The following is a 14,202-nucleotide window of genomic DNA, read 5'->3' as shown; positions in this document are numbered from 1 at the left end:
TGTCCTCGATTTTTGCCTCTAACTAACCTCTTGAGCCAAAGCCAACTCAGATAGTTCCTTTTTCAACCCTTTTTTCCTCTCCTTCTCCCTCTCCTCCAACTAACTCCCAACTTCTATCCTCTCTATCTCTCGTAACTCATTTATAACCTCCCTCATTTTCATTTTTACTTTCCCAAACACCTCTTTATTCCACACCCTTATGTTTTTAAGCAATTTCAATTTCCTAGCAAGCCTATAAGAAGGTCTCCCCTCCACTATGAAACTCTTCCACCAACCAGCCATTCTATCTCTAAAGTCCGGCACGTTTAGCCACATGTTTACAAGTTTTCAAATATGAAAAGAGATCTTATCCGTCTTTCACTGCTTCCATCCATCATGATAGGCGAATGGTCAGATAGCAATAACGAGAGAGAACTGGATCACAGTGGGAATTAATTCCTCACGAAAAGTAGACATATGGAATTTGTCCAGTCTCGATCTAAAAGAAGAATACTCCCGCCTGGACCAAGTGAAAGAGGCACCTAATAAAGGCAAATCAATAAGAAAGAAATTGTCAATGAACTTCAAGAACTTCTCCGCCCTAGACACCATGCTACACCCATCTCATCTGGAGATCTAATGGTATTAAACCCACCCACCCCAAACATCCTAGGTATATCCCAACTCCTAATTCCTTCCAAAAAGCCTCCTTAGACCCCTTCCCCATATGTCCATAGATGTCCTCGAAACCCTACTTCATACCATTACTAATGTTTCTAAACTGCACCCCTAGCATATGCTCCCCTTAGATAACCTCTACACTCTCCAATTTGCTGTCATTTCAAAGAATGAGAATTCTCCCGCATTTCCCCGACTTGGAATATAATCATACTTTACCCACCTTCCTTCCCACGCACTTCTAATAATGTTATTAGATAGGATTTCCATTTTTGACTCTTGGATACATATCACGTCAGCCCCTCATTCCTTAAAACCTACTTTAATAATGGCCCTTTTATTTGGGTCATTCATCCCCCTTACATTCCAACTACTAATTATTTTACAACCTATCCACAAGTAATCCCCCCCCCCCGACTCCCTCCAACCCACCAACATCCATCCCACTTTGTTTCTTCTAGCATACACCACAATTTGTCGCACCGTTTTTTTTACCTCCACCGTTGACTCTTTTCCATCAAGTCCTTATCCACTAACTCTGCATCCCTTCTAGCCTCTAGATCAATGTTATTCAAGAGCTCATTAATTTTCTACTCCATTCCGACAAAGGACACAACCAAAAATTTTCCAAAATTAAGATATTTTTCTTTAGCTCATTTGGACATACAACTTTCCCCTTCTGTGCAGGCCAAAGGTTGGGATCAATCATTGTTCCTTACAAAATAGTACTTACCCCCTTTTACCCAACTCAAGGGTCAACGCGGGAGGCAAGACGAAAGGGAAAAAAGAATTAGAAGTATTTCCCCAATAGAACCATCCCACTCCCACTGGGAAACCATTTCTAGAGCCAACAAGCGCATTGACCCCATCTCCACCTACCCCCCAAGCAATTAGAATCTGTAAAGACCGCACATGGAAGAATTTTGGAATTATCTGATGCCGAAGAATTACCCTAAAGATCCACAACAGCACCAACAACACCAGAGTTGCCCCTAGAACCCAAGTTCCTTAATCATCTCCTTCTCTCCCCACCTCACTCTTTGAAACAATAGAAGATTTGGGCTGAGAGATCAAAGTCGAGCCACCATCAGTAGTTTCAAGCATTTCCAGCGTCGGTGAGGTCACCAGAAGTACCTTGGAAGGTTGTTGCACTCCTTTGCCTTTCTTAAAATGTCTTATATACTGTTTCGGGCCCTTAAAAAGATTATTTCGAGTCTGACCCTCCCTAAATCCACTCAAAAACAGGTCGCAGGAGTGACTATTCCGAACAGAAGCTGCTGCCAAGGTGCTGGGCTCAGACGACACATGCTTTGCTGCCTCCCCCTACTTAGATTTTGAGTAGATCACCCCTTTGAGAGACTTACAACCCACATGCGAAGCTGCAAGTGGTGTTTTCATCAATTTTCGGCCATTTTCCAGCATCAGCGAGGCTTTACCATGCATCTTTTGTTCAGAGTTTTTATCCTGCCAATAAGATCTGGCAACCGGTCCAAACACTTTAGTGAATCGATTCAGCTTTTGCCTTCAGCCAAATTCATTTAACCAGGGGTAAGACTGTCTTTTTACCTTTACACCTTCAGCCCTAGCTGGCAAATTCCTTCACTTCCCGTCCTTCCCCCTCATGTTGCTCTCTCACCTCTCCTCCCCTCCTTTTGTTCTCTTCTTCCCTCACCCTCACCTCTGGTCTGAACTCTAGAAACACCAGATCCGAAACTCCATAACTCCATCATCTACTACCACTGAAATTGGGACTTTACAGCCCTTCTTCACTAAAATCCTCACTCTGGTCAGGTCATGCATACTACAAGCAACATCTATAAAGCCTCCACAAAAATCTCCAACCTTCTCGAGATCATAGCACGACAAGTGAATCGGTAAGCCCACCATGTTTATAAAAGCAGAGTTACTGGACAATATAGAATCAACACACCCGACGCCTTCTGCCCAATTATACAGACTCACATAGTTCCCTCCTCGCCATCTCTTTCCTCCTAGAAGACCTAGAGAAGCTTGCTCCTCATTCACAAATCAAAAAAAGAATTGTGAATCTCCCGCCTAAGAGATCTTCATACCATCTTCTACACCTTCCTTCGCTGCCCAATTTCAGATAGCCTTCGAAGAGACCACCCATTTTGAGTATGTCCCTACCAAACAAGATTTCAAAAAGACCTTTCTTCCCTGTGTATGTTCATTTGAAATAGAGAAACAATGCTCTTTACCAGATTCCAGCTTCTCCAGCTTCCGACATCTTCCCCAATCCAATGGCTGGCCAAAGGAGTCTCGTTGTATGACTTGCGATCAGCTCTCTCAAATTCTCGAGAGAAGTAGGAGCTTCTCCCTAACCATTTTTGAATCTTCTAAAAAGTAACCTCAAGCTGGTGCATATAAATGATATGTACAGAACTTGTTACAAATGTAGCTAATACAAGAATCAATGAGGGATTTGATGAAAATATATGCAAGTTGATCATTTGACCTCATGAATTTTAACAATGCCCTCCAAAGAGCTTTTTTTCCCTAATGAAGTTAAAGTTGATCTCTATGTGCTAAATTCTCTCGTGAAACACCACATATATAAAGAGTAGCTTCATCATCACACACATTCAATCTAACTGATTTCTCCAAATTTCAATTCAATTCTCTGAGCATATGTTTAATCAAATTAGTTTGCAAGTTTTCACAACCATTGCTCAGTATTCATCTTTTGCTCTAGAACAAGCAACCACATTTTGTTTTTTACTTTTCCAAGACACCAAATTACCTCCTACCAAAACTAATATCCAGACGAAGAATATCTATTGGAATGTTATCCCACCCAATCAACTCTGTATCCAACCGTCTGTTCATGACCTAGATCCTCAAAAACTTGTTACTCGGGGCTGGTTTTGTGTATAGAAGACCATTATTGTCAAAGGCGCGCGTAAAGCACGCTTAACCCCTGAAACGAGGCTCAAAATGTATTTAGAACTTCATCTCACTTAATGCGCGTTTTTGTGTAGTCATCAAGGCGATAAAGGCATACTTTTCCTTGCCAATGAACTTTTTCTGAAGAGCGAGGCACCAAACAATTTATATTTCATATTATAGTAATTTTTACAATTTTCTTGTCCATATATTTGTCATTCATACTTATAATTATTAGTCTTGGACTAAACATATATATTTATATTTTTTCTCCCTTTCCGCTTTTTCCATTAAAGCCCACACTTTAGTTGCGCTTAAAACCCCAGCGGAATTTTGATGTTTAGTGTTGAATCTTCATAATTACACTCATTGGCAAGGAAAAGTATGTTATTGTGAATATACATGATAGTTGCGTGATGACTATCCAAATCTTGAAAATCCCTGCAAAGTCATTCTCATGTATTTCACTAGATATCTTTTAAGTATATATTTTTTCTATTTTGATTTATATATGTCTTATTCCTTTTTCGGTGACATTCAGGAGTGCAATAATTATAGGGGTATCAAGTTGTTGAGCCACACTATGAAGGTTTGGGGGAGGCTGATAGAGTTGAGGTTACGAAGGATAGCTGCTATTTCTGAGAATTAGTTCAAATTTATGCGAGGATGCTTGACTACTAAAGCCATACATCTCGCAAGGAGACTAGTGGAGCAGTATAGAGAGAGGAAGGAATTGCACGTAGTGTTTATTGACTTGGAGAAGGCCTGCGATAGAGTTCCCAAGGGAAGGGAGGTTTTATGGATGTGATTGGAGGCCAGAGGTGTACCTATGGTGTATGCTAGGACGATTAAGGATATGTACGATGGAGCCTAGACTCGGGTTAGGATTGTGCGACTCGGAGCACTTTCCCCTCTTGATGGGGTTACCCAATGATCGACTCTTAGCCTGTATTTGCCTGTGATGGATGTTTTGACGTTGCAAATTCAAGGTGAGGTGCCTTGGTGTTTGCTTTTTGCGGATGATATAGTCTTGATTGATGAGACATGTGGTGGAATTAATGTTAAGACGGAGGTTTGGATGCATACCTTAGAGTCTAAAGGGTTTAGGTTAAGTAGGTCCAAGACGAAATATTTGGAGTGTAAGTTCAGTGAGGTGTCGCATGAGTATGATATGGTTGTAAAACTTGATACTCAGTCCATCCAGAAGAGAGATAGTTTTTAAGTATTTGGGGTTTAGGATTCAGGGAAATGGAGAGATTGACTGGGATGTCACTCGTCGATTGGGGTAGGGTGGATGAAATGGAAGCTCGCTTTCAGAATCTTGTGCGACAAAAAGGTGCCTCTTAAACTCAAAGGCAAGTTCTATAGAATGGTAGTTAGACCAGCTATGTTGTATGGGACAGAGTGTTGGCAAGAAATATCACATCAAAAAGATGAAGGTGGCGGAGATGAGAATGCTACGGTGGATGTGTGGGTGTACTAGGAAAGATAGGATTAGTAATGAGGTTATTTGAGACAAGGTGGGAGTGGCTTCTGTGGAAGCCAAGATGCAGAAAGCGAGGTTGAGATAATTCGAGCATATGATGAGCAGGGGCACGGATGCCCCAGTGCGAAGGTGTGAGAGGTTAGCTAGAGATGGATTCAAGCAAGGTAGAGGTAGACTGGAGAAATATTGAAGCGAGGTGATTAGACATGATATGGAGCAGTTTCAACTTACCAAGGACATGATCCTAGATAGAAAGGTGCGGAGGAGGTGGATTAGAGTAGAAGGACTGGGTAGGAGGACTTTGTTATCTGTGTTAGTAGCTATAGTATTAGTATTCTTTCCGAAAGTGTTGTATCGTTTGTTGTATTACTTGGTGAGTCTTGTTTATGATAGTATTGGGTGTGGTAATTTCTATTGTATCTTGTCCTTTTACTATTTCTTTTCTAGATTGTTTTATCTTGAGTCGAGGGTCTATCAGAAACATCCTCTCTATCTCACCTCTAAGGTAGTTGTATGGACTGCGTACACTTATCCTCCCCAAACCCACTTGGTGGGAATATACTCGGTATGTTGTTGTTGATGTCTTATTTTTTACAAAAAATACATATTTTTATTTATTAGATATTTTTTAATTTCAATATTTTACCGAGTGATATATTTAAGATTACAATGTTCAAATACCATTGTAATGTATTATACACGCATTTAATTTAATTTTGTAAGATTTAAAAGTCTTTCCTATTTTTAAGAATTTTTACTTAGCTTTAAGGAGAAAAAAAGATGATACGATCCTAATCCAAAAACAAGGATCAAATCGACGTGAAAACTAAATAACGAGATTTATTGTGTATGTGATTCATGATGTCATGTATATTCACAAAGAATAGTATTGTATATATATTCACCAAATACATGTATATATATTAACAAAATACATGATGTCATGTATATTCACAACAAAGATGGGAGAATTTTCCCTATCTTGTTACATTTATTCCCCTTTAGACATTTTAAACTTTGTCGGCTTTGTCAGTTGATGGAAGAAGTAAGGCGGGTCATTGTTGCTGTCTCACAAGGCGTGACAGTGCTCCTGCCTTACCTTTAACCATTTAACTCACCCTTACCCCCTTTGCCCCTTTGGTATATTTCAACTTTTCCATTGCCTCTTCGGAATTTTGGATGAAAAGAATCGCCCTTTAGGCTCCGTGCTCGCATCTATTAAGCGAGGCAAAGCACTCAACATGTTTTGCACCTCGAAGCTTAAACGAGCTTTGAGCACACCTTTGACAACATTGCCTTTTGCATTCCGTGTGGCGATGTGTGGCAGCTCTGATAAGGCCATGAATTCCAGGGTTTTGCTTGCAGGAGTTCCCCATACCATTTGTGGTGTTGATTGTAGTGCAGTACTCAAGAAAGGTAAAATTTAAAACGACGACAATTTCTCTTTTTCCTGAGGTCGCTGGTAAAATTCACAGTCACTAATACCTCACAAACGTTTTAATACCATGTGAAAAGGAAGAGAAATTGTGATAGAACAAAATCAATAATTCCCTCAAGCCTTAAAATATAAATAGCTAAGTGTACATATTCTAAGAAAGGTAAGAGAATCAAAAAATAATTACAGGAGTAAATCAAGTTATACTGTATTTTCAAGATCCTAAATATTCTAGCATCTAGGATAACGGAGCTTTACAAGTCTGCTAGGAAAAATCAAAAACATAGCCGAAACCTCAAGATACCAGAAAAGCTTTCAATCTGAATTTTGAAGAGTAAGAACAGAAACCTAAAAGGTCTACTGCAAGGTAAAAATTTATGCCCCATCCAGACTGAAGCAAGCACCAACATTAGAACTTACTTTAATATTCCTGAGTATACGTTTCAGGTTCAGCTAGTGAATCGACAGTGGAACATTACTAATCCAAATAGACCTTTGTCGGTCAAAGCTTATCCAATAGGGAATTATGGGGAAAAGTTACCCAACTAGCACTGTGAATTACCAAATAACATTGGCATTTTGATTCAATTGTTAAGGAACAATACTAGAAGACATTTACAGTATCTCCACATTTCGGAATTCCTCTGAAGTTCACTAAGCTTATCTCATAATCAACAACAACAACAACAAACCCAGTGTATTCCCACCTAGTGGGGTCTGGGGGGATAAGATGTACGCAGTCCATACCTCTACCTCTGATGAAGTAGAAAGGCTGTTTCCGAAAGACCCCCGGCTCAAGGCACGAGATACCACACAAACACATAGTAAAGCACAGAAGCAGATTACATAACATAAATACGGCACCCATAAGTAATATAAAACAGAGGAAAGCAGAGGAAAGCACACAGATTCGTAATAAAACATGGAATACGGAACACGGAATCATAACAGGAATAAAACCCCCACCACGTAATTCCCTACACTAGCGACCCAAACTGGCCCTAATCCTCTGCCGTAATTCGCGTCTTCCAGACCTTCCTATCTAGGGTCATGTCCTCGGTGAGCTGTAACTGTTCCATGTCCCGCCTAATCACCTCATCCCAGTACTTCTTCGGCCTACCCCTACCCCGCCTAAAACCATCCAACGCTAGTCTCTCACACCTACGGACCGGGGCATCCATGCCCCTCCTCTTCACGTGTCCGAACCACCTCAATCATGCTTCCCGCATCTTGCACTCCACTGAAGTCACACCAACCTTCTTCCAGATAGTCTCATTCCGAACTCTATCCCCTCTATTCAGTCCACACATCCAGCGCAACATCCGCATTTCTGCCACCTTCATTTTTTGGATGTGGGAGTTCTTAACTGGCCAACACTCCGCTCCATACAGCAAGGCCGGACGGACTACCACCCTGTAGAATTTACCTTTAAGCTTGGGCGGCACCTTCTTATCACACAGCACCCCCGACGCGAGTTTCCACTTCATCCATCCCGCCCCAATACGGTGTGAGACATCCTCGTCAATCTCACCGTCAATCATGGTAAGAAAAAGCACACACAAATTGACTATTAGAAGACAAAATAATTCCTGGAAAGTTGTTTGAAATGTCAATAAATCGGTCATTTTTTTAATAATTACCTTGGACGGTGAGGAAGGAGAATAGTGGTAGCAGATATATTTTCCACAGGACACACAAGTAATTCTGAATTGAAACATTCATCACTTCTCCTCTTGATGAAGAAATGATTTCCACGATGACTAGTTGATGTGTCAATCCCAGTAATACGTGATGTTAATACCAGCAATCCATTTTCAGGTTTTGAAGTGTCTAGATAAAAGACAAATCTTGTAATTTTACTCTCAGAAGCAATAAATAAATATTTCTTGCTCTCGGATGCTTGAAGATCCAAAGAAAATGTTTCGTCATTTTCATGATAAAGGCAAGAGTCATCTAACTGGTTGGTTCCCAATTTATGCAACCAAACCTGTCAAAACTTATATAAATCAAGAGCAAGAATACCTGGATAAGCAAAAGTAAGATGAATTTCAACCAGATGAATCCATACAACTGGTTATAAAACACCAGAAATGATTTAGAGAATAGAACATACATGTAGGTAGAGGTACTTATTTTTGGCAAACGAAAACCTAAGTTATATGTCCCACCACGATAAGCAAGTCAAAAAACAATACACTCAATGATTTCAACAAGGCAACAACTTTATTAGATCTTTTCAATCAACTTTCTCTATTAAGAATCCCTTTTTGGATGGAGGATTACCTTCTATTTTGACAACACTTGACATTATTATTAGCCCAAGACATTTAACCAAACTGAATAACAATTATGGAGCATAAACAATATCATTATCAAAACCAGCCAAAAGTTGGACACTGGATGCTACAGAAGGAAAATAAATCACTTATATCCAATGGCTCCAATGAAATCCAAACCTTGTCTGGTCGAAGGATCTCATCCATTGTGACGTAAACCAATGCTTCATCACCTGCCCATTCAAGATGTGATGTAATGGCACCAACCAGAGGTTTCCCAACCAGCATTCCAGACTCTGCATCAATAACATAAACAGTGTATATTTCATCTCCTTTGGTATCCTCTGCATATGCAACTAACTTGTTATTTGGGCTGACCTGAAGAGAGGAGAATTACAATGAAATAAGATAAGTTACAAAGCAACAAAAGACATAGAATCGCAATAAGCATCCGCACAAAAGACATGTTCTTACTTTGAAAGCACCAATGCTGTAATATGTATGTTCTAGAGCTTTCACATTCTCATCCAAGATAACATGCTCTGAAGGAGCATCACGTCCAGTTGGCATTGTATCATAAACAGATGCTGGAGCTCCACTTGCAGGCACATAGCATCTACAATGTTGGACATATTCCTTACCCTCCAAGTTCCTACTGTAGTAATAGTATGATCCTCTCCGCATGGGTGCAGATATATCATCCTCTTTAATTCTTCCTCTTATCTCGGTATAAATACGATCCTCTAATTGTTTTGTCCCTAGTGAAGTGAAGCAATTGAGAATAATTGATGAAAGATATGTCTTTAAACGTTGAAACAATATCTAATCATCTTAACTTTGAAAAATAAGTTGTCATACGATGATCCACATTGATCCAATAATAACAGCAACATGCCCCGAGTATTCCCACCAAAGTGGGTTCTGGGAGGGTAAAGTGTACGCAGTCCGTATCTCTACCTTAGAGGTGAGGTAGAGAGGTTGTTTCCTATAAAACCCCGGCTCAGATGATCCACATTGATCCATCATAGAAATATATATGTTATTCTTTCGTGTACAATTATTTAACTAAAGCTTTGTTTTAATAATACGAATACTATTCTACAAAATCATGTATAACATAGTTGAGCATTCGTGTACAACGCACGTGTCGACTAACTGGTATCCAAAGAAGTGCAAAGCATTTAGTCCTACGAATTTGAAATACCAACACTAAATCCGTCCATCCAAAGACATTTTAGTATATGGGAAGTGGAACTAAATTCCAATATCAAAAAATATTATGAATAATGAATCAAAGAATAATTCAAAATAAAAGTCAAAGAATGGTGTCAGCTACCATTCTGGCAGTTACTAACTTACAAAGTATACCTATAAGAAATGATTAACCAGTGTTCAGGAATGCGCTCGCATAGTCACATAATGCGATGATGCCCAGCAATGAAGCCCCTCTTATTGCGTTTGGCTGATGCGAACCAACCTTACAGAAGCGGGCTCATCACAGGGTTATGCAACATGCGATCCGATGCAAGTGCATCATGTTTATTTTATTTTTAGGGTCAATTTTAAATTAAAAAGAGTTGTTTCATGTTGATTTTATATTTAGGGTCAATTTTATATTATATTAAAAAAGAGTAGACTACTGCGACTGCGACTACCACTGTTGCGATTTTCTAGGATTAACTTCGAAGTCCACTATTGTGACTTCCTCTTCTTCACTGCGACTACCACTGCTTGCGACTTCTTTTTCTTCACTATTTTAGAAGAACAAGAATTAGATGTTGAAACATTATTAATTTAGATTTGGTATTTCTTCTTTTTGCTGGTTTGTTTTGCTATTTTGTTGAACTATTTTATTATTATTGCATATGTTGTTTTACTGGTCTATTTCGCAACAGGTGTTTCGGTGATCAAACTTGTGATTCTGGTGTTTAATTTAAACTTTGCTTATATATATTATTTTTATTGTTGATTATATGGTTGTTGTGCTCTTTTCAACTTGTCTTACCGTTTGATGCTCTATTAGTTTTTTTCTTTTAAATTGCACTTCACTTCAACGATGCGCTCACATCACTTCACGCTTCGCGTAATGCGTGATATGGAGCCTTGTCGCTTTTTTCCGCATCACACTTCCCTGAACACTGTGATTAACTTTAAAATTGATCTAAAATCACATTCAAATATATAGAACCTATGTTTCACAAGCATTTCAATACCATGAGCTCAAATTAAAATACTCAAGACCATTCTAATATAGACTTTTCATGAACAAAAGTAATAATTCAGGGGCAATTATTTTTACTTTTTTTCTAATAAAGTAATAATTCAGTAATAATTCAGGGGCAATTTTACCTTGCCTCAAACAATGTCAAGGGACTTTTCTTCATCGTGTAAAATATATTTATTTATTTATTTAATACCATTTTGACAGGGTTGCATCAGGGATCGACTCTTAGCCTATTTTTATTTGTCTTGGTGATGGACGTTTTGACGCGACATATTCAAGGGAAGGTGCCTCGGTCTATGTTATTTGCGGATGATGTGGTGCTGATTGACAAGACTCGAAGAGGAGTTAATGATAAGTTGGAGATTTGGAGACAGATCCTTGAGTCAAAAGGATTTCGATTGAGCAGGACCAAAACGAAGTACTTAGAATGTAAGTTTAGTGATTTGTCGCAGTAGGCTGACGTGGTAGTGAAGCTGGACTCTCAGGCTATTCAGAAGAGGGAGAGTTTCAAGTATCTATGGTGTATGATTTAGGGGAACGGCGAGATTGGTGAGCATGTCACGCATCGTATTGGTGCAGGATGGTTGAAATAGAGGCTCGCTTCGAGAGTATTATGTGATAAGAAGGTGCCTCCGAAGCTTAAAGGCAAGTTCTACAGAGTGACAGTCCAACCGGTTATGTTTTATCGAGCGGAGTGTTGGCCAGTTAAGAACTTCCATATCCAAAAGTTGAAGGTGGTGGAGATGAGGATGTTGCGATGGATGTGTAGCCTTACCAGGAGAGATAGGATTAAGAATCAGATTATTTGGAAAAAGGTAGGAGTGGCTTCGGCGAAGGAAAAGATGCGAGAAGTGAGGTTATGTTGGTTCGGACACGTGATGAGGACGGGATCGAACGCTCCAGTACAGAGGTGTGAGAGGCTGGCTATGGATGATTTTAGGCGGGGTAGAGGTAGGCCAAGGAAATATTGGAAGAAGGTGATTAGGCATGATATGAAGCAGTTACAGCTTACGGAGGACATGACCCTTGATAGGAAGTTGTGGAGGACGCGAATTAGGGTAGAGGGTTACGGGGTAAGAGCATGACAGTAACAGTAAGGAAGAGTACTATGTTTGCGTCTAGAGTTTCTTATTCGTGGTGTTTGAGTGATGTCTTTGATTTCGGATAGATAGTTTATAGTATTGTCTTGGGGTTGTATTGTTTCATGTATTATTTTGCATACTATATTAGTTTATATGCTTTAATATTTTTATGTTTGTTATACTGTTATATGTCTTCAGCGGGGGTCTATCGGAAACAATCTCTCTAATTCACATGAGATAGTGGTATGGACTGCGTATACTTTATCCTCCCCAAACCCCACTAGGTGGGAATATACTGGGTATGTTTTTGTTGTTGTATTATTTAATACCATTTGAAAAACATGGGTTAATATAATAAATTCATTAAGAAGGACAAAAGTGCACTTGTATAAAAGAAGTATTCCAAAAGTAGAAAACCTAACAAAATGACATGATTTTCTATGGACGGCACTAACCTTGTATACAACTAGGAACCTCATGACCCATAGATGCACCAAAAGGAAATGACGGAAAAGAGACTAGTTCTTTTTTTGATGACCCTAAGCGCACCTCAACTACTGTCACGCTACCACCTCCCACCAGCAACAGGTTAACTTTGTCCATCAAGCCTAGGACAAATGGTAAGAAATTGTTTGTCTCTATTTGAAATTGAACCAGACACCTCATGATACTCAACCCAACTTTATTGAAATACTAGGGTGTAAAAAAAAGAGACTATTTCTCAAAAAGTTAAAAAAAAAATATGGGAAATCAGGGATTTATGGTGCATTATAAAAAAATACGCACCAGACATTACAGAATGTGTGTAAGCATTTTCTTCATTGAGGTAAGAGAGGATATCTGTGTTAGAGCGAGAGTCATCACGAAGCCAGTTATAGTTGTCTACTCTAATGTCCCCGAACAACTCCATTTCGTGCCTCACTTTCTTTGCCACCGGCGGTCCCTTCGACGTCGTGTTTGCCATAGCTCGCAGGGAGAAAATGAAAGAACAAGAAGAAGAATCTTTAGCGTGTTTCCACGGAATTGAGATCTTAGTGGTAATCGCAGTAGAACCCAACACTAAAAATAAGCGAAAACACATTTTTGTCCTGAAATTATCCTCCAAACTTCACTTTAGTACTTAACTTTAATTTTTATTTATTTACTCCTTTAACATTTTGCTCCTGAACTTATACTTCAAACTCACCCTCACCCTTAAACTTAACTTTTATTTATTTATCCCTTAACATCTTTAAAATAAATTATTTTTTCACTAATGCTAATGTGATATTTAAAAAAAAAAAGGACTTGTTTTAAATTTTTCTTCTTCTTTTCTTACTTATTTAAAAGAAAATACTCCTTTCTTCTTCAATACCTTCACCCCCTTCACCTCTCATCCCACCCCACACACCTACACCCCATATCCACACCATTTTATTCTCCAATACATCAAAAACAACAACACCCATTTTCTATAATAATTAATTTTTCTATTAACAACCTCAAACACATCCTCCAACAATACTTTTCTCCATTTTTTTCATTTCTCTCCATTAATACATTTTTCAACGAAAAAATTGAAGACATTAAATTACTTCATTAATTCAGTTTGAAAAATAACAAAATTGAAAGAAATTTTCGTAACTTTTATTTTTAAAGTTCATTATTCTTTCTCTATTCTTTATTTATGTTTACATCTTCAAGGGTGAATTTGGTGGTTGAAAACTTAAGAAAGTTTGATTAAAGTTTGAGATGATATTTAATGGAGGAAAAATTTTAATTTGATATTTTTGTGATTGTTCTCTAGTGGTGTTAATTAAGAAAAATGGAAAAAAAAAAATTGGAGGTGGGGATGGAGATGGGATTGACTGAAAGAAGAGAAATAAATAGAGGGGCAGGGACAGGGGTGGGTGGTTTGAAGAAGAAGAAAAATGAGGAATGGGGTGGAGGAAAATTGAAATTGAAGGTGGGGTGGGAGGTTGTTAATGGAGGAAAATTGAAAAACAATGGAGATGGGGTGGGTTTGATGGAGGAGGACAGCTAGTGGGGGGCGGCAGGGGATGTAAAGAGGGGTGGGGTGGGCAGGATGGGGTGGGGGTGTGAAGAAGAAAGAAAATGGAGGTGGCGGGTGCACTTTTTATTTAATATATATAAATATG

General features: G+C 38.9%; 1 protein-coding gene across 3 annotated transcripts in view; it reads right to left on the bottom strand.

Annotated features, from left to right (window-relative positions):
* LOC107842435 (protease 2-like) overlaps positions 1–13,166 on the bottom strand; it is a 48,543-nt gene extending 35,377 nt beyond the window's left edge. Inside the window, exons 1-4 of one of the 3 annotated variants that reach the window (XM_047395879.1) lie at positions 12,851–13,166; positions 9,233–9,516; positions 8,939–9,136; positions 8,123–8,469 (exon numbers count right to left, since the gene is read on the bottom strand). In XM_047395879.1, coding sequence (XP_047251835.1) covers positions 8,123–8,469; positions 8,939–9,136; positions 9,233–9,516; positions 12,851–13,145 — 1,124 coding nt within the window. In that variant the 5' untranslated portion in view covers positions 13,146–13,166. The remainder of the gene's footprint in view (positions 1–8,122; positions 8,470–8,938; positions 9,137–9,232; positions 9,517–12,850) is intronic. The other 2 variants (XM_047395880.1, NM_001324597.1) reach the window with 2 other exon arrangements.
* Positions 13,167–14,202: the final 1,036 nt, after the last annotated feature.

The sequence above is a fragment of the Capsicum annuum genome, chromosome 9 (assembly GCF_002878395.1).
Source record: "Capsicum annuum cultivar UCD-10X-F1 chromosome 9, UCD10Xv1.1, whole genome shotgun sequence".
In the NCBI taxonomy this organism is placed as follows: Eukaryota; Viridiplantae; Streptophyta; class Magnoliopsida; order Solanales; family Solanaceae; genus Capsicum; species Capsicum annuum.
This window is presented reverse-complemented; position numbering and strand designations above follow the sequence as displayed.